General features: G+C 43.9%; 1 protein-coding gene across 1 annotated transcript in view; it reads right to left on the reverse strand.

Annotated features, from left to right (window-relative positions):
- Positions 1–5,158: 5,158 nt before the first annotated feature.
- The window catches only part of crppa (CDP-L-ribitol pyrophosphorylase A), a 56,549-nt gene continuing 41,075 nt past the window's right edge, over positions 5,159–20,632 (reverse strand). The window contains exon 10 of the mRNA XM_030394887.1: positions 5,159–6,046. Within this exon, the coding sequence (XP_030250747.1) occupies positions 5,942–6,046 (105 nt within the window). The 3' untranslated portion in view covers positions 5,159–5,941. The remainder of the gene's footprint in view (positions 6,047–20,632) is intronic.

Consider the following 20,632-nt stretch of genomic DNA (forward strand, 5'->3'; position numbering starts at 1 on the left):
GTCTCCGCGCGCTGACATCACTCCCAACATGTTTACTCTGAGCCCTGATCTCACAGCGGTCGCCTCGACATCCATCTGCTGCTGCAGCTCAGTCTGAATCCGATTGCTCCTTCTGCCGCAGAACGTCAGACAGATAACTCGTGTGCGTTTGTTTGGATTTGGTGGTCGGACTGTCGAGCGTTTGCTCGAAAATCCACCGTGAAATTCACGGTTTGATCTCCACCAGATGGCAGCACCGTCCACGAGTTCAGGTGCCTCGAGGCCAAAAGGGTTTTTTAAGTTTGCATCACACTTTTGTTGGCGTTGGTGGGAATCCGCGGAAATCCAACCTTGACAGTGTCAAACTACAGCAACACAAACGGAAAGACATCAGTGTGAGTTTCATCATGTTGGTTTCGGGCTGCGGCAGCCAGACGTTGTGGCTTCGCCGTGACTTCATGAGGTCAAATTCCTGAACACCTTCCCTCCTGTATTATTGTCCTTGGCGTTGGTCCTCACGGAGCTTCCTGACCCGTCCAAAAGCCCTCATATTCTTAGTCTGCTCTTTTGACCCCCTTCGCTCTGTTTGTTTGGTCTCCAGGAAGAAGAAGTGCTTTCTTGTGGTTTTCTCTCTCTGCGAGCTCCGACGCGAGGCACCGCTTGGCCCCGCGACGGGACGAGAGGCGCTTTTATTGCGATCCAGATTCGGGGATCCTTTTCGGCCAGGAGGAAACTCGGGCACAGGAATCTAAATTTACGGTTGTCACATGCATTTCAAAAAACCAGGGCACGCTTACAGAAATACCCAGAAAAAAAAAAAACCTGCAGTGAGTGCGGTCGGATGGAAAAGCACACAGATGTCGCTGTGAGCTCGGGGTGCTCAAAGCGCTGCGAGTCTGTGCTTTGTAACTTCATACGTCGACTCCTCTGCATCACAGAGGCCAATGTTGTACTGTTTACATTCGTCTGACAACTTAAATTACAAGCTGCCATTCTTTTTATGTGTTTTTTGGCCTTATTGATAGGAGAGGTGACAGGAGAAGGCCCACAGGTCAGACTCGGACTCAGAGCTACTGTGCTGCTGCTCTGATCACTGCGTTACAAACCCTTCCTGTCCAGCGAGAGGATAAGAATATGCTGAAGAGCACAGAAAAACTTTGCTGTCCAGGTGGCGCAATTTACCTTCCAGGCACAAATATACAACACACAAAACACACGCAAGACACCATCCACATTACTCACACTATCACCATAGATCATGGGGGTTATAGTTGATGTTCGTGCTGCCCTTAGTGAGACTAAACCTCCATCCTGATGGACGTACGGAGGACGCAGAGGGTCTTTACTTCATACGGATGCTGAACATCTGTTATCTCACAGCGACGATTGTCTAAGGATTGTTTTTCAGACTTAGATGACCAAACCAGCAAAAGATAGAAGGAGAAAGAACAGACTAAATCATCCCCACCCGTTTACACCAAGGGAAGACGCAGATATTTCCCTGCGGTTTGGCCTCTCATTTACACGAAAAACCCTGTTTTTATCACAGAAAATGATTATTTCTAAAAACTCGGGCCAAAGTGGAGATTTCTGATAACGCCGGCTATGTGTTGCCGTCACATTGTGCGCCAGAAAATGCTTAATGTCATGTGAGCGCCCTATGTTTACAGTTTGTTTGAAAGGAACAGGAAGTCGCTCGTGTTATTCGTTGTCGTCGATTGTGTGGATTCTGATTGGCTTGCATGGCTTCATCCTTCTCCCTACACTGCCGTCCATAGGTTTGGCATTTATGCGGGTTGATGTAAATGACAACTTTTTTGAATACAGTGTTGTGTGCACGATGTTATTATTGAAAACGGAGGGGGGGGAAATATTCGTTTCTCTAAATACTATGTGTAAATGTGGCCTTAGAGGCGTGTGGTTCCCACCAAACTGATCGACAGGTAATGTACGCTTCTTAATCGCACTGCGCTTGTGGTCCGGTTAGGTGAAGGCAGGAAAACCACTTGCGGAGGGCGAGAAGAAGATCATGTTTTGGTTTAAAAGTGGTTGCGGCTGGAAATTCTCTCGACGTCTCGTTAAAAATCCATTTCAGAAAGCTATCTCTCACTCTGCAGAAGTCGCTGTTCACGCCAGCACCAGCAGCGCCTCCTCGGACATGAGAGTCAGCTCACGTACATGCAATCTGACGGTGATGACACGTGTTTTAAATATATTCATATGATGGGTGAGAAATGTACAAATCTAACGTATCTGTGGTTTGCAGGAATGTGAAAATGCCAATATTTTTTTTTGGCGACATGATTGTTTTCAGAGGACGGCCACACTACGATGATCTCATAGAATATGATGCTGTAGATTAAAATAGAAGTCAGCAGGAAGCAGAGGAGGAAGTTTTATTCATGATCACTCAGGAACAGACGACTGAAATAAAGACTTAAATACAAACTGAACCGACGAGGGGACGAGGTTCAGGTGAGGGGGCAGGGCCGGCTGATCAGACGGCAAGACGGGTGTGGAGGGAAAGTACAAGAAAACAGGATGGAAACAGAGTGAAAGATACCAGAAAAAAACATAAAACACAATAAAAGACAGAATCAACAGGACAGACAACAACCTATGCAAAATCCAAGATATCAGATCTACAGAGTGACCACCTCTGTCTCCCCTGCAACATTTCATTTAATGTATTTTTTTAATTATTATATTTATTATAATTTATATAAAAAAATAAAACATAACGGCTGATTGGCCTTTTGTTCCTTTTGCCTCACTTACCACAAGACATTTTTAAAGGCAGTTAAACGTCCAACCCATTAAAAACAGTATAATCACCACATTTCCCTCAGCTGAAGTTATAAAATGCTGTTTTCGCACCACAGAAAGTTTCTTTTTCTGCAGGTTTGAGCTCCAAACTTGTGAATGTTGCAGGTCCACTTGTGAAGTCCTTGTTTAGACAAGTGCAGTGACGCCCCCTAGTGGAGAAACACTGTCCAACACGCACCTCACACAGGACTCATTCACCATGTTGTCCACCAGGTGTCGCTACACGCAAAGGAATACATCATGTTCAGCAGACACACACACACACACACCTGATCACTGCAGCGAGCAGGTTAAAAACATTGATGATGTCACTTCATATGGACATCCACTTCGAGTTAAGATGAGCAACTTCTTCCATTTGATGATTCTACGGCAAATAAACGTGTATTTCTTCCAAGCGCTAGTTGCTTCACACACCTCAGGCTGTTGTGTACACATGGAAATTACACCGAGTTACACGGTTACGATGGTTTCAGATCAATGACAAATCAAAAAAATTAGAAATCTTAGAACTGACCACACTGGGGTGAGTGCAGACTGAACGTTTCAACCAAAAAACTAAAAACACGTGAGTTTAAAAAGAAAAGAACCAGCAACATATGATCAATAAATCCCGTGAAAAGAATACAATGAAAACACTGTCGTTTATTTGTCGCTCCGTCACGCCATCCCGCTGCTGGAAACGCTTCACCGAAGCACCAAACGTGGATCAACCCGCCGCCGAAAACAGACCCGAACAAATTCACTTTGCAGTCCTGTTAGTTCACATTCCTCCGACTGTTTCAGGACATTACTGAACCTTTTGATTTTTAAATGATTCTTTATCTTTGCGACTTGACTTTTAAATCTGTTTTCTTTTATTGGGGTGAAAGACAGACGAGGAGAGTCAGACGACACACCCAGAGGTGCAGTCAGGACACGACGCATCCAGATGGGAGACAAATTAAAAAGGAAACATCCTGATTAAAGGAATGAAAAAACAACACACAACAGATGCAACATTAGCTGCTTCCAGCTCTCACGGTGCGTTACCGTCTCAGGAGGAATCCCTGAAACACAAGCGTGAGTTGTGAGGAGTTGGTTACAGGACTCTGAGGACGGAGCTCCTCTCGCCTCGGGCGGCTCTCCATCAACAGTCGGAATTCCACCGAGCTGCGGAGGACGAGAGGGACGCAGGAAACTGGAGACGCCCTGGAAGTGTGAGAGGCTTCCACGGAGCGCCGAGGCCTTTGTGGCCGTCTGAGGAATGTTCCGGCACCGACGCTTTTAAAGACTCTTTGATGTTGGGCGCTGTTTTTCCCTCCTTCCTGTGACGAATACGTGATCCTGAGGACGGCTGCAGGCACCTGGATGAACACACTCGCGCTCGGTTAATGACATTTTGTTGTGCATCACCAGAGACGGGTCCTCACACACTACTTTTACTCAACTTGTGTACTTAATTATAGTTTTCTACTTCTACAGAGGAAACATGTTGCACTTCTGACGGCTGCAAGCTTTAGTAAGAAAACTGATCACCAACTTTGCTGGTTCCAGCTTCCTAAACGTGAAGACGTGCTTCTGTTTTTGTCCTTCATGATATCAAATAAAGAGTCTTTGGGTTTTGGACAGTTGGTTGGACAAAAGAAGCAATTTGAAGACGTCAGTTTAGGAAACTGTGTTGAGCATTTTCCAAAACTTCTGATATTTTTGATGCTAAAAGATGAAAATGATCATTGATTGTATCCCTACATGACATAAATATCCCTGTTGTTGGTGTAGTTTGAGCAGGATTTCAACTGGATTTCAACAAAAAACAAAAAAAGCGAATAAGGAGAACTCTAATCCAAGAAGATGTGCTTGATACAGAAGGACATGAGTGTAAAGTCTGAAGGTTTCACAGGTCAGGTGACCAAAAACTGCCCTTTGTATAGATGTAGTCAGACCGATCAGCTGTGCAGGTGACAGGTGAGCGTTCAGGGGATCTAAAGAGAAAGCTGAGGCGTGACTGGTAAAGCACAGTGTGGGATTCTGGCTCAACTTCACCGACTTCCAAAGTGCCCAGAGAAGGAAAAGAGTCTGAAGAGGTCAAACTTCAGTAGCGCTTGACGACTTTGGGTCTCGTTTCCCAAAATTATCTTTAAGATGATTGTAAAATCCATTTTATGAACGTGATGTAAATGTTTTTATTAGAGTGAATCAGAAATCCAATTTTTCCCAACATCCACTTGGGCCCAGTGCTCCCAGTAACCTCGGTCCTCTCTGGGGGGCCTGTTGGGTTCCAAACACCCCTGACTTTATTAAATCCTTTTTATTTTTTTGTGGCCTTAAATTGTTAAATCCTTCTGTCAACAAACTCAATTAATCAAACAACTCATTTTACTGTAGAGTTTATTCTGATCAAGTTTCTCATCTTTGCATCAGACACAATGTGACATCGTTACATGAGAGATGTTGTTGGGGGTCCAATCTGTGACTTCAGGGCTGATGTCACTTGATAGTTTGTGTTTAGGATTTCAAAATAAAACTCAAAAGAACATAAAAAAAAAACGTCTTTATTGCGCCACATTTATCATTTTAAATAAGCAGCAGTAATGAGGTACAAAAATATAAGCACCCTCTGATTACGCGTTAGTGTTTCAGTCATTTTATCCAGAGGTACGAGCAGTCGTATGACACGATACAGCAGTTTGAGTTAACAGACGGTCGATGGCATGAATTCATATACATGATTGTTTTTGGTTTTGTTTGTTTGGACACCAGATGTAACTTCCTCTTTTATTTACCTCCAGAGAACAACGAAAAAAAAACCCCGCTGGTCATCTTTACAGACGCATCATTTAGAGGAAGAGTTTGAAAGATGTGTGTGAGGGTTCAGTGAATGCTGCATTGTGGGAAGTGTAGTATTCACAGAGGTTGACCACCACTTGGGACTAAAGTCAGGATATTTCAGCCTCTGCAGCTTCGATTTCACCAATTCTCGTTTGAAGTCGGCCTCTTGAAAGTCCCCAGACTTGGAAATTGGGAATACCCCTTTGACTCTGCCGTAATTGATAAAGAGACGGATTTAAAAAGCAGGATAAACACCATTGTCTCATCCCTGCAGAGTTCATGAGTCACACTGAGGGGATTTTCTGGGGATGCTTGTTTTCCCCCCTCACGCCTGCAGAAGCTGTCCCACCAGGGCGGGGCTCCTCTCCCGGATCAGGGCTGACGTGATCTCGGCCACCTTCAACACTGACCTCTCCCAACGCTCGGTGTCCTGAGAGAAGAGGAGGAGGAGGAGGAGGAGGAGGAGGAGAGAGTGGTGACTTGTTAAAGAACACAAAATTAGAGACAGACACGCTAGCAACATGCCACCTCGCTCATTAGCTCAGTAGTAAGAACCCTGCAGTAACAACGGACGACATGGACACACAGACTCACATTTGTTCGTGTTTATCTTCCCTCTGGAGAGTCACGACTCTGTTTGAGTCATCCGAATGTTTGTGCACCAGCGTTTTTCAGTTTATGGGGCCGCCAGCAGCATTCGGTTAGCGCTAGCAGCCGGTTCAAACTAGCGGAGGGAAACAAATCCAAACCATACGCACGCTGTTAAGAAACAGAGCTGTCAGGAAGGAGTTACAACATCCATCAGTGATTTGACAGACGGTAAAGAGGAAGTCGGGAGGGATCCAAATTTAGCATCAGCTGTCACTTTCTTGACGACACCCGTCATGAGAGAGAAATCCTGTTTCTGTTTCCCCGGCTGGAGTCAGCTTTAAGGTCACATACGCTGAATTCACCACATTTTCATTTGATTGTAAGAATCGCATGATCTATCGGAGGATTTTCGTGACTATCGGGTTATTTTATGGCTCGCTCCAATCGACAGACGGAAGCAATTTTCCAACGAGGGGCCGGGAGGGCGAGGGAGGGGGGGGGGGGGGGATGCCGCAGAATCAAGGCACTTTCTTTTTTTTCACAGATTTGTGTTAATGTCAAGTCCTCTGAAGCTTGTGAACCAATAAGGCCCACTTTGAGATTTATGGTGCATGATATTGGACAGATCTACGCTAAACCACACGCAAGACTAAAGGAGAGCGTACATTCTCTCGAGGCGGACTGCACTGTTGTGGTTGTTTTGCGTTCATGATTCCTCTCTTCTGTATCTCTTTCTTCTTCTTTTTTTTTTTTTTTCCTCTGCAGGCCGCCTGCACAATGCACTTTTAATGGTTTTCACTCCCCTGACTCTGTTCCCTGGGCTACAGCGACTCCCTTCTTTGATTTAGTTTCTCGATGAGGCCTAACAATGACCTGTTTTCCATCTTTCAAAGCGGCTGCAGTTCAAGGAGCTTTACTCTGTTTTAACCACAGGCTGGTTGCTCGCAGAGATTTATGCTTCATGCTCTACCTGGACTTTTTCATAGACGGACTTTAATAAGGCATTACTAAACGCTTTTGATGTAGCAGCGTGCGCAAAGGGAGAAAATATGAAAACGATTTTAATTTCTTTGAAACTTTTAAAGATAAAGCATCGACCGCTGCCAACGCAGAAATGATGTGTACCACAACAGAAAGACGGAAGGCCTGGGACTGATTTCAGTTTCTGCAATGAGCAAAAATGTTTGACAAACATTAGCTCCGTAGTCAAAAAACCTAAAACATTACAAGGATACGTCTGTTTTACATATCGGATCTTATTTTCACTGGTTTGGTAAATTAATTGTTTGCTTGGCTTTTAGTTCTTGTACAGAACACATGCAGCTTACAACGATAACAGTGGCAGATCATCGAAATCATGACAGAGTCTTGATTTGAGACTGAGGTAGACGAAGCAGACTTCTCATTTTGAGACATCGACGGTTGATTTTGCCGGCTGAAATGGCGGCTGTCTGTTGTGGCTAGCTAGCTGATTAAAGGTGCTATTTGTACATTTTGAGTCTCATTCCATACTCGTCCAAAACAAAGACACTTTGAGACGTTGTAGGACGGGTCTGCTGCCATCCCAAAGCGTCAACTTTTGACTTAAATTTGCACTTGATGGCTACATACATGTTATCGTGCTAATATCTGAAGTTAAGGCTGCACATTCTAGGCAAAAAATGCCAGACCAGACCGATATTTTGTTCGAAATTAACCTTGTTTGAGGCGGCTGTAGCTCAGGAGGGAGAGTGAGTTGTCTCATAATGGGAAGGTCGCTGGTTCGAATCCCAGCTCCTCCTAGCTCCATGTCGAAATGTCCTTGAGCAAGATACTTAACCCCGAATTACTCCTGATGAGCAGTGGGGGCCTTGCATGGCAGCTAGGGGTATGCCAAAATATCGATACTACGATATATCGCGATAATTCGTCTTGAGGTACGCTATCGATACACTGGTGCCAAATATCGATATTTAAAAATGTAAAAAAATATATATATATATATTTTATTTTTTTTGGCCCACCACCACCACCCCTCTTCGGAGGACAGCTTTATCTTTATTCAAACATAGGTATACAACCAAATAAAAAAAAATAAAAATGGTTTAAGTAGCTCTGAAACCCACACATATAGATATTTAATGATAGTTGTAGTCAGTGTGTGTGTTAAGAAGAGACACTGTGCAATATACTCTTTGTTTACTTGGCTGTCATTCATGTGAAATTGACTGACAATGTTTTGTAATTCCTGTGAAATGGATTCAGTGCAGTCAGTAAATTCTGAATTTCTTCAGTGACACAGATATCGTGATGTATCGTGGATGAAATTCCTTGTAATATATCGATATCGCAGAATCGCTGTATCAGATATTATCGTTATCGTGGGCAAAATATCGTGATAGTATCGTATCGCGAGGTACCTGGTGATACCCAGCCCTAATGGCAGCCACCGCCATCAGTGTATAAGAGCGGCTTTGAGTGGAAAAGCACTGTGGAAATACGAGTCCGTTTACCATTTTCTTAGCGGTTTACTGAAGTTCGTTTCACTGTTTTTACGTTTAAAATTATGAGAGCAAAAACTTTAAGGATGAGGATTTAAATGTAGATGGATCCTGATGTGCTCTGTGGCCGTGGAAGAAATGCTAAGTTACTTTTGTGCGCAGCAGGATAGTTGGACAGATATTCTAACAGTTGCAGACAAACACTATTTCATCCATTCCTTACAATTTTCCTCTTGCATCTTTGGTTTTGCCAAAGCAATAAAAAAAAGAAAGACTTTACAAAATGAAGAGTATCTTTCACGACGACCCCGGGCACACTGCCGGAAACCTGACAGGCCGGTAATGTCTCGCTGCAGCTGAGCTATGATTGCTGTCCGGGGAAAGTTTCGTAAAAAGGAGACAAAGCTTGAAAGTTAAAAAATAAAAAGGAAATTCAATTGTTCAGAGGATCAGGAACAGTTCAGACACAATTATCTACCAGTCTGGACGTGGGAAGTGAAAGTGATCGCTCTCAAAATGTGTAATTTATCTTTAATTGCACATCAAAAGTGTTAAATACAACTGTGGTTGGTAGTAAAACCTGAACAAGGACTGTGACCACGGACAGTTTGGGTACTGATCTCATTGTTCAACTGTTTTTTTCTCTTTGTTTCTACTCATAAGACTTGTTTTTTGAGTCTCTCTCTCTTTAACAGCACAGGTGCAACTACTGTGATGATATTAACAAACGGCTCTGATCCATTCGGGTGTTGCAGTAAGCCACGACGGTGAGCCAGGATGGACAACAACAGAGGCCTGGGACTGAACCACCTAAATGGAATGCAGCCTTTATTAACGTTATTAGTTCCACTTGTCTTTTTCCTGCTATGAGACGTCAAAACGTCAGTTCTGGCGAGGACAGTGTTATCAGAGGAGAGACGAATGACGCCAAAACGTACGAAAACTCGATCCAAGTATTAATAAATCATAATAATTATCCTTTTAAACAGGATTGGATTTGACTTGTATTATTTCCCTGAAATAACACCAACCAATCTGACACTTTCTCTTCTGGCTCTCGTGCCGATTCTATCAGCCAGCTCTCGAACGGCAGATTTGCTTTTTAGTGTAACAAAATGATTTAAGGAGACTTAAAGAGGCTTTTCGTAAAGCTTTTAATGTCCAAGCTTCCACTGAGAGGAACATTAAAACATATTAAAATTATATCCCGCTAAAATGACAAAACAACGATGATTTGTGATCTGGAACATCCGATTTAGCATATCTTCAGATCTGGCTTCCAGGCGCATTTATCATTGCAACTATGTGTCGGCAGTTTATCACACTTGGAGCTGAGTGTTAAGAGCACCGGGAGAAAAATAAGCCTCCTCTCGCTCTGTCCTTTCTCGAAGTTCACCGGCCAGATCCTCGCGGCACAGACTGCACAGCGACTGGACGGGAATGTGACGAGGTGTGAGAGTGATGAGCGTGGAATTGGGCCTGACCGTGGTTAATGGGGGCGAGAGACCCCGAGATCCAGAACTCCCGGAGCACTCGTCCCTAATCAGAACCAGCGGAGGGGGGACGAGGGGGTCGGGTGACATGGATTTTCCACACCGACCGACTGAAAGGGGAACTGAAGTGCTGGTGCGCAGATCAGCGGCTCCGGCTTCCTCGTTGATTAAAGCAACGCAGGAAATGACAACAACAAAAAAATAATAATGATGGAATCAAAATATGATAGCTTTGAACGGGCTCCAGAGGCATTCAGTGTCGGCATCTACAAGCTTTTCTTAATATGCTTTTAGATTTACAATTGGCTTGAAGAATCAAAGGATTCGGAGCGAATGAAGGCTCTTCCTGTTTTCTCTTTACGTCGTAAGTCATCGTTCTGTGGTTTAATCAATAGTGTCGAGGCGATGAGGAGATGAGCCAGTACATCTGCAAGCAGTCGACAATCGAACCTGATAGCACGACGTTGCACACACATCCTCGGGAACGCGTTCGTCAGCGGTCGCTCAAGAAGAATCTGATTGCGTCTTATCGTCGTTTACACCAAAAGCAATCAGATCAAAGCATTCCTCCCATCGTTATCGAAAAACAATCACCTCCTCACACGGAAAGTATTTCAGACGTTACATGTGTTTGGGAGAGCTGAAATGCCACGGGGATGATAGATGTGATGAGCACGATCGTTGGCTGATTACCACCCAAGTGCATTGATGAGATGCATGGGAAAGTCATGAGAACGGGTGGGGGGTGGGGGGGGGAATATTGAAGACAGCTACAGCCATTAAACCACAGCTAATGACTCTATTACCGATGTCTGTTTTCTTATACGCAGAACAAAAAACACTCGAGTTTGCACACAAGCAAATAAGAGAAAGCAAAAGAAGAAAAAAAAAAAAAAGGCAAGTCGAGATCACCAAGGAGGATCAAAGTTTTAAGCCCCTCTAAGCCCGAGCGCTGAATTATTTCCACTCCAGATATGCCGCCTTTGAAATATGAATCGGGCCTTCATAAAAACAGCGTTATTAAATCAAGTAGTTGCTTGCACAGTGGAACACAAATACGACTTGAGCTCTTCATTGACTCGTGGCACAGCTTTAAGTAGTCACAACTGCCACTCAGGCTGCAAATGCGGTCGAGGGAAAAAAGCACGACAACAGGGTAGAATTACTCAACAGCAACAAACTTCAGACGCATTTGCATATCTAACTGCTTTCAGGCTGAAATATATATGAGTTGAGTGTGAGGAGCGTGCGGACTGATTGATCGCCGCTCAGGGAAGAGCCGCGGTGGATGTTGTCTTGACAGACGAGAGCTGGTACCTCTCCTGACCCGGGCTCTGCCGCCCGTTCGGCTCGCGTCTCCTCTTTCCACCGAGGACCATCCCGGATGAATAAAGAGGTTTTTTGCTAACGAGCGGCTCACTGGCTCATTGTTCTGGGCACGCAAACATCCAAGCGAGGGTCACACAAGACAGCAGCACGCATACGAAACACATGCACAGACCGGGGGAGACACTTCATAACGCTGATGTGCTCGTACATGTGCGCCCTCACGCACAAACACAAAGAGGTGGAATGTGATCCTGGTGGGATTTGCATGTCTCCAGATCTTCATCATCATAACAGCCTATGTCCTCCAGCGTTAGCTAAGAAGGTTTTCCACAACTCTGTCCCGGCGCCTCTTCCAGCAGAATATGGAGATGGAGAAACTGGAAAGCGAGCGCTTGAGGCCGTCTATATCTCACTGTGGACGTGCCGAGGCAGACAGAACCGGGCCCTTATCTATAAAAATAGATTTATACTTGAACTTTATCTCGAGTTCATCTCCAACGGTTAGCTTAGGTTCAATTTTATAAGACGCTGAGCATAAGAAACCTTGTTTAGGCAGGTTTTAGGAATCCAATTTGGAACCTACACACCTGTGATTTATAAATCTCAAATCAACTTATATTGACGGCACCTTCCTTGTCATCTCCCCTCATATAATGTCATTACAAATGAGGGTTAAGTCAGGAGCCGCCATGGACCAAAAGAGAAAATGAAGGAAGACAAGATCACGGCAGCGGTCGAGAAGATTGAAGTCCAGCAACACGTATTATTCGTCAGACTAAATAGTGGGTGTGTTGCTGATGCACGTCGCTCATAAAGCTCATGCCAAGTTCACTGCAGGCTTGGATTTGTTGGGTTGCGACCTCCAGTGGCTGTGGATATTATTACAGCAGCAAAGGAGGAAGTCAGACGAAGCACAAGAGCATATATGGAGGAGAACGGGGTGGATGACTGGATCAAACAAGCACAAGACTTCACACAAGAGACTGCTGTTTGTGTCTAGTGTGAAAGCAAAAGTCAAGTACATCATGCCATGAAGTTACATAACATAGATATTTAGATATAAATAAAGCTATTTGAACCCAAACCACAATCGTTGCCTAAACCTAAACATGTAGTTTATTGCCTAAACTTCACAGGGCTGCGAGTGTAAGATGGAGGTCAACTACATCTCTCTTACTGCCAACTGACCTATTCAGATGTTTGGGTGCAAAGATGCGTTGGGAAAATCTCTAAAGTCAAGTCTAGACTTTGCTGAGAGAGCATTCCCACGTCAAAGTAAGGTTTCATAGATAACTACTTACATGTAGTTTTCTGCCTAAAGTGAAATTCCGGTGTAAGTTTAATCCATGGTCTAAATCACCGTGAAACTGTGTTAGACTCCCTCTCGAGAGATCAAGTTAGCAGACCGCTAATTTACGGAGTTTTATCAACCTCAGAAACGACCGCACGACAACAATACACTGCAGTGAATGGATCCAAATATAAACCGCCACCAAAAAGCCACAAATAATGCTCAGAACAGCACCAAACTTCAGCAACAGTACAAATAGGGTCTCAGCACATAGTCCGGGGCATCTGACCTCCGCTAGCTTAGCTGGATTTCTACTGAAAAGCTGACTTAATTTACCACTCTTCTGCAGCAGCTTCCTGTTGACGGGAAGTCCCGACGAGTCGATTACCGAGTGCAGTAGAGTTCCGCGGCTCATGGATGAAAATGTATGATTATGACTCCATGGAAAAGCAATCAAAGTTCATATGTGTCTTACCTGCCAGTTTATAACAGTTATTATCGAGAGCGGACAGGGAAAAGAACGGAATTGAGCATTTCTAACCGCACTCGGTAATCGTCGCGTCGGGACTTCCCCGACCCGGAAGTTGATGGAGGAGAGTTGAACTCTGTTTTTAGCTTCACAATAGAAATCCAGCTAAGCTAGCGGAGGTTAGATGCCCCGGACTATGTGCTGAGACCCTATTTGTACTGTTGCTGAAGTTTGGTGCTGTTCTGAGCCTTATTTGTGGCTTTTTGGTGGCGGTTTATATTTGGATCCATTTACTGCAGTGTATTGTTGTCGTGCGGTCGTTTCTGAGGTTGATAAAACTCCGTAAATTAGCGGTCTGCTAACTTGATCTCTCAAGAGGGAGTCTAACACAGTTTCACGGTGTGTTAGACCATGGATTAAATTTACACTGGAATATCCCTTTAAGTCATACTTGAGATCATACTAACTAGTGTATACTGAGTGTCTATTTCAACAGACACAAGATAAAAGCTAAAATGAAGGAGTAACTGAGTCTGTCAGAGAAAAAAACACGAGTATCAGTCTGATTGATGGCACTATTTAAACTAGCAGCTGCTTCTCACCTGTTTATAGGGTGGAATTCATCTCTATACGCTCCAAAGACAGAAAACTCCCTCTTGAGCCAAAACTCTAAGTGCAGTCAGCGGGAGTATATTTCACTTGTTTCATTTCAAAAGCAAGTTTTTACGAGATTCACTTCACTATTATTATACGTGAAGGAACCTCACTTTCCACTTCATAATGATTAACTGCCACAAATCCTCACTTAAAGGATTTCTCAGCCAAAAGTATCATCATTTATTCACATTAGTGGAAGGGCTATCACCAGTTAATGTATGCCATATTGAACGGGAACGCGACACATTTACATTTTGAAGCACTTCTTTTCCACGGACAGCGGAACGACGTCTGCTACATCGATTACTCACACATCCAAAGCCCTTGGTGGCCTAGATGGCATTTATAAAGTTTCTCCTGACAGATTTCACATTTAAAAATAGAGAATGTTCGCAAACAATATATGAACTGGTGTCGAGGGGAAAATACCACTGGATAGGAGTCATGGATGGAGAGAGTTCTGGGGACTTTAGGGGTGTTCAGTTTTTTCGTTTTTTTACCTCATCCACCAAGAACCTAAAGTCAAGTCCAACAGACGAGTCAACTGACGACATCAAGTGACAGCATTGTTTTAATGTATAAACAATACGATGTATAATCGTTTGGCTTGGGCAGTCACTAAAAGCAAAATGTCCTCAATCAGTCCCATATGTACGAATGCACAAACACATGCAACGGCCTTGTTATTCCAAACTGCGGCCACAAGTTTATGGAATGGAACTTCAATCATTAGCCTCTATTTTTGCTTACTGTTTAAAGGGAGGATTTTCTGACAAGCCGTGAGGCGACAGGTCTTTGAAACACAGAGCAGAAGAGGGGGGACGGGGGAAGAACAGGGGGGGGGGGAGGGAGGGGGGACGCATCGACGGACCACACAATAAGCAATCCTCAAACTCTCTCTACTCTTAAATGCCACAGTTGCAATCAACCTTTCCATCTGAGAGCGGCGCGCAGCAGCACTCCTGCCACACAAGACGAGCCTGCTTTGAAGCTTAAAGGTTTCAGGCAATTAGGACCTTTAACAGTGACAATTTGTATGCTTCTGTCATTTTTCCTGAGATCCCCCAGCCCCGAGGACTGCTGCTGCTGCCGCCGCCACTGCCGCTGAGGGCTTCCACTTCTGTTCCCTTCATGAAATGCCAAGAGCGCGGGGTCCTAATTGAAAAACAGCTTATGGAAAAGCTTGGCGCAGAGCCCGAGCCAAAAGAACTGGAAAGAGTTGTTAGAGTCACACCAGCTACCATAACCAAGGTGGCCAAGAACATTTAGAAAGTTTTTACGGCCTCTTTTCATCATCCTAACTTTTCACTGTCACTGTATTTCTGCCCGCGACTTGAGCGTGCTATGGCTCTGATAGATGGAGCATCCACTTGAGGGCAGTATCATTACTTGCATTAAAGCCAGACAGCCTACTTCACTCCGGGAGTCTTAAAAGCTAAAAAAAAAAAACACCACCTAACATGAACTGCACCGAGCATTCTGCTCTTTAATAGATGAAGTAATTTCTCCGAAAAACTCTCCCCAAATGACCTGTGTGTTCAATCCCGGAGATACAATACTGCTAAAAACACCCAGAGCTTTGGTCTGAGAGGGGATAGTGTTTCAGGGCTTCTGACAGCTCGTCCCTGAGCGGGTATTGTGGTCCTGCTGCCCTCACTCCCCTTCTTGAATCATTGAAGACAGGCAGTAGCTTGGGGCTAAACTGTGAAGAGAAAAAGGGGGCAACAGGTCCAGTTACTGGCAAGACCAGGAGTCTGATTAGAGCCCCAAATGTTACACCGCTGCGGTTCTGTGGAGACTCATTTGATACGATGAAGAATGGCGGCAGAATGACTCAAATCCTACAGGGGGGAAAATGGACCATTAACAAATGAAAGTCTTGCGTTTAAATCTTTTTCTCCTTAACAACCAGTGTCACTCTTTTATTTTCCCTCAAGCAGCTTGAAGGTTGGAAAAATAAAGGTTGCTATTTCACTCTCATAGTATCGCACAGATTCTTTACAGGCTTATTCCACCAAAGGGAACTATTCAAATCCACCGCTCCATGTTTTTATGGCTGGAAATATTTTCGGTGTCTCGTGCATCATTTTATAAACATTTTAGCCACAGTTCAGTCTGACAAATTCGGGTTGTCCACTAGAATTTGAAATAAAGATCTGTGGGTTTGCGAATAATACTTGGCCGCGCAAGCATGAGTTTGTAATGACTGAGGCACCAGCAGGCAGAAGTAAACAAGCACGAGCGGCAAAATATACTCAAATATCACAAGTAAAAGTAATGACCATGGAGAACGCTGATTAAGCTTATTTGTTTCTAGTTTCGGGGGATTTTCATCTTGTCAGATCAGTTCAAGAAGGAAAGAATTAACATGGGAAAGAGGAAAGAATACCCCAGAATTTTACTCCATTGTGTTGTACTGTAGCACAAGAAGAAAAAGAAGAAGAAGAAGAGGTAAACAAGAATTAGCTGGAAAAAACTGATATCACATAATGTAATAGTGAGGTAGCGAGGGTTCAAGTTTAGCTTTAGTGGTCTAGAATCACTCCAGAAAGAAGAGAAGGAAAAACAAATGAAGAAAGAACATGTGAAATATGAAATCTAGAAGTCCCGATTATGAAGAATGAAAACATTTGTTTTGTTTTGCTGCTCAGTGAAAACCTCTGTTTGTTGTCTCTGAGATTAATGTGCTTTTAAATCGTTTGATAAGGAAAATAAAACAAGGAAATATCAACATCAGAATGAAAGAAAATAAGTAAAGAAACAAAACAAAGAGTCCATCCTCCTTCCTTCTACCTCAAGAGGAGTGCAGGGCATCGTTGTCATCGCTAAACCACATCCAACTGACTTCTGTCTCATTTACACGCAATAAACACATTATCAAAAGGAAAGGCAAGTTGTGAGTACTCACAGTCGTCATGCGAGTATGTAAATATTGGGAAGTTTTGGAAGCACTTTCTTTGAGATTCTTGTGCGACTAGAACACTGATAGCTTTAGCGAATATATCCGACAAAAGCTGAGACTTCAGTTAACCTACTTATATTCCCATCTATAATAAAGACCCAGATACTGACTGAGGACCAGTAGAAGACAACGGGAGAGAGGATCCATGCTAATCAATGAAATATGACCAATAGCCACGCCAAAGTTTCCTCAGACACTTGAATGTACATTAAAGTCAACACAGTTGAGTGATCCAGTCAGTTTGAATATTTACTGCTGAGCCTTGGATCTAAACAATCTTCACATTATATATCAGACTTGTACTGAAACGAAATCTGCTTGGATCCAATCTGAAAGACTGAGAGCTGAAGCTGACAAAGATGACAGTGACTTCAGCATCATTTCATACTTCTAACAGATTAAATGTCTCCAGGGAAAGTGTTTTATTGAATTTAGCCATGGCATTTAGTGTTGTTGCCGGAGTGTCTGTGTTTTAGATACCCGTGTCGGTCCCACTCTGCCTCACTTCATCTGAAAGGGATTGTAAATGTAGGAAAATGAATAAGTCAGTATCCCACCCTACTTCTGTGCCGCTGTGAGCTCCCTCAAACTTTCCAGCCTTAGAAAAAGCAAAACTTTTGTATTGATAATTCCCTTTCATACCTCATTGAGAGAACAATCAATGCCACACAACCCTTTCACGGTACACTGGTTGAGCTCTTTCAACACAGGTTTCCAAAATATCCTGTCTAGGGGGCGTCCATTGGGCAAACACGGCAGTTTGTTAGTCACGTCTAATGTGCGACTTCTCTTTCCGTGTACCCTCTTCAGAGAAGGTAAACCCTGCTAAGAATGGGACGTCGAGGGGGCCTGCAGTTCCCCTCAGTGAGAACTTTTTCAACGAGCTCTGCTGAGAGACGACTTTGTTTGAATTCAGCTCCCCGAAAGACATACCTCAAAACAGTAAGCAGAACAATGGCTCTTTAGTTGAGGAGGTATGAAAGCATGAAGGCATGGGTGGGATTTATGAACTGGGACATACCAAATCCCACATGCGGTGAGAGAGCCCCAAGAGCGCACACACCCTCCGCAGATGCCTCATTTACTTATCACACTGTATCACTTACACCAAAACCAACGAAAGCCAAATACAGTCCGTATCCCGGGCCATCTGAGGTCAGGCGCAGGTGCAGGAATATTCCACAAAACAAGACATTTATTACAGCCTGGTTTTCAGCGGCACACATCCTGGCCAAGGCTTAGTGCCCTCACTTCCATCCTCAACACAAGCACGAGATTGTAATCGCAGTAGGCTATAAGCCAAACATACAAACATAGGTGAAACACTGTATTTTTGTACTGCTGTCATAATATCGGCGCACCGCAGACTAAACATCGGGGGGATACAGCCGGCCCATGTGGACTGACAGATGGAGTGTGAGAACGAGGGGGGACGGCTGCGAGAAACTGTGAAGGAAAATCATTTTCACATGACTGTGAGATTCATTTGACGGCATTAAAGACAAGACCAGACTCAAGTTCTTGAATCCTACCTTGAAATCCGGTTATTTATAACTATAAAACTCCAATTGGGGTTTCCATCAGAGCAGGAAATTAGATTTTAGCATTGAGGCCTAAATCCCTCAACTCACCAGCCGGTTTTTCTGTTATACCAGCCGAGTGAACCCTCAGGACAACAGGAACTCAGATGGTCATTACCTCCACTTAAGTTATGCTTTTAGTCCGATTCAGTCCTGTGTAGTCTTCCAAAATTTAGTGGAATGTTAGACCATGAGCCAACAAACAATCTTGATTTATAGTTGTGGGTTAAGTTGCTTCACTTCTACCTACAGCAGCTACAGTACTTGTGTAGACCCTGAAGATGTGAGTTAAACTATAGCTAACGTTCGCTTCCTCAAAAACGTAACCACATGTCAAAGCAGCAGCAGCTATGAGATACCTCATACAGAACACAAGGACTGTGACGGGCTGCTTGTGTTTTCTCCTCCAAGTTTTTGATGTTGGTGAAGAATTTTGAAGGCCTGATCGTTTACAACACCTCATGTCTTTGTCAATGGTTGTAATCTGGCTCTGAACTACCAAATGAAACCAATTTGTATCTTAATGGCTTTGGCTCTTGAGGTAGAGCGGGTTGTCCACTAATTGAAAGGTCAGTGCTTTGATATTTCCCCCGGTCTCACGATAGAGTGTTCTTCAGCGAGATACTGAACCCCAAGTTGCTGCTGGTGGTTGCTCCTGTCATGTGAATGGCTGGCCAGAGATATAACCTGGGTGCTTTAAAGAGGAAGGACTGTATCGCTCCTGATGAGGAGGTCGACACCTTGCATGGAAGCCTCTGCCATCGGTGTATAAACGTGTGTGAACGGGTGAATGTGAAGTGTTGTAGGGCACGTCTAGTGATTGGGAGACGAGTTGAACCTCTTGCATCAAGTGGTTTGGTGAGGATTTGGATCAAATATCTCTACCATGTGGTCATGGTGTGTTTGTGTTTGTAGCCTTTGACCCATGCACATTTTCACTTACTGAGACTTGGCAGACAACATATTTTTGGTGAGTTCACACATTCGTCAAACTGCAATCCAAGTCTGATGGCACATGAATCACATGTGAGCTCTGTGATTTTAACTGGCTTTTGGGTTGTGCTGTAGCAACATGACAGATTCAGTTGGTTTTATCTGGGTCAGGGCTCTGAATCATTTGAATGTGTGCGCACGTCACAATTATATAAAACTGAAAACATTTCTATGAAGGACTTTCCAGAATGTGTGTGCTGACATACATGTAAATCCAAATGTGGATTTTAAACGTTTCCATAATTAAGTAATTTAGATTTTTTGGTTTCATCCCTGGCAGAGCTGCATGCCCTCTGAGTGCTCTCTACTCCACAAACGTGATTGGAGGAGCAGAGGAGTTCATCATCCTCAGCTACAGTTTTACCAGCATTTCGGGGCATCTGGTGTTATTCTGGTGTGAAAACGCTGCGTGCTATTCCGCAGCTATTTTCCACCGCGCCCAGCCAGACGAGCATGTTTACCGAGAGGTCCCAGCAAATAAAAGCAAAAGCAGAGCAGGAAGGTGAGCGCCGCAAAAACAATCTTTGATGAGGCCTGTTAAATGAAAGCATAATCCCTGGAAGAAAACTCAAACCAGGACTACTGTGGGTGGTCAGAAACAGCTCAAAACCAAGTGGCAAAACAAACACGCGCATGTTTTGCCCTTACACTGAGTGATTGAATGTTTACAAACTAATTGTGTATAGCTGGCTTACATTAATCTTCCATATGATCCTACGGTCTGTTTGCAACACTAATTCTCTCCTGGAATGTCATTTCTAAATTGTCTGTAAGAGCTTGCGTCAAGTCACATCAGCCCAAACAGCGCGCTCGCTGGTCTTTTTAATCTAAGAAATCAAAGCTGAGTAAACACCGCTTTGGTATGTCTAATTCCTTGAGCCAAACTCCAGCGGTCAAGTTTCACACATACCGACACACATCTGGAGCACTCTTGGCATGGAAGATCAAGCTTGATATCCTGCACATGTTGCGGCAGTGCGAGTCTCTCCCAAGGCTCTGACCCCAACACTCTACAAATACATCACTGAGGAGGGGAGCGATCCGCGGGCTTCTGTCTGTATGGAGATGTCAGGATTCCACCGAGGTAGCCAAGTGCTCTCATCCACATTTCCAGGGGGATCGTAGATAAAGTTTAAAGACATTATTGTCAGAACAAAGACAAGTACTTAGG

Source organism: Sparus aurata, chromosome 17 (genome assembly GCF_900880675.1).
Source record: "Sparus aurata chromosome 17, fSpaAur1.1, whole genome shotgun sequence".
NCBI lineage: Eukaryota > Metazoa > Chordata > Actinopteri > Spariformes > Sparidae > Sparus > Sparus aurata.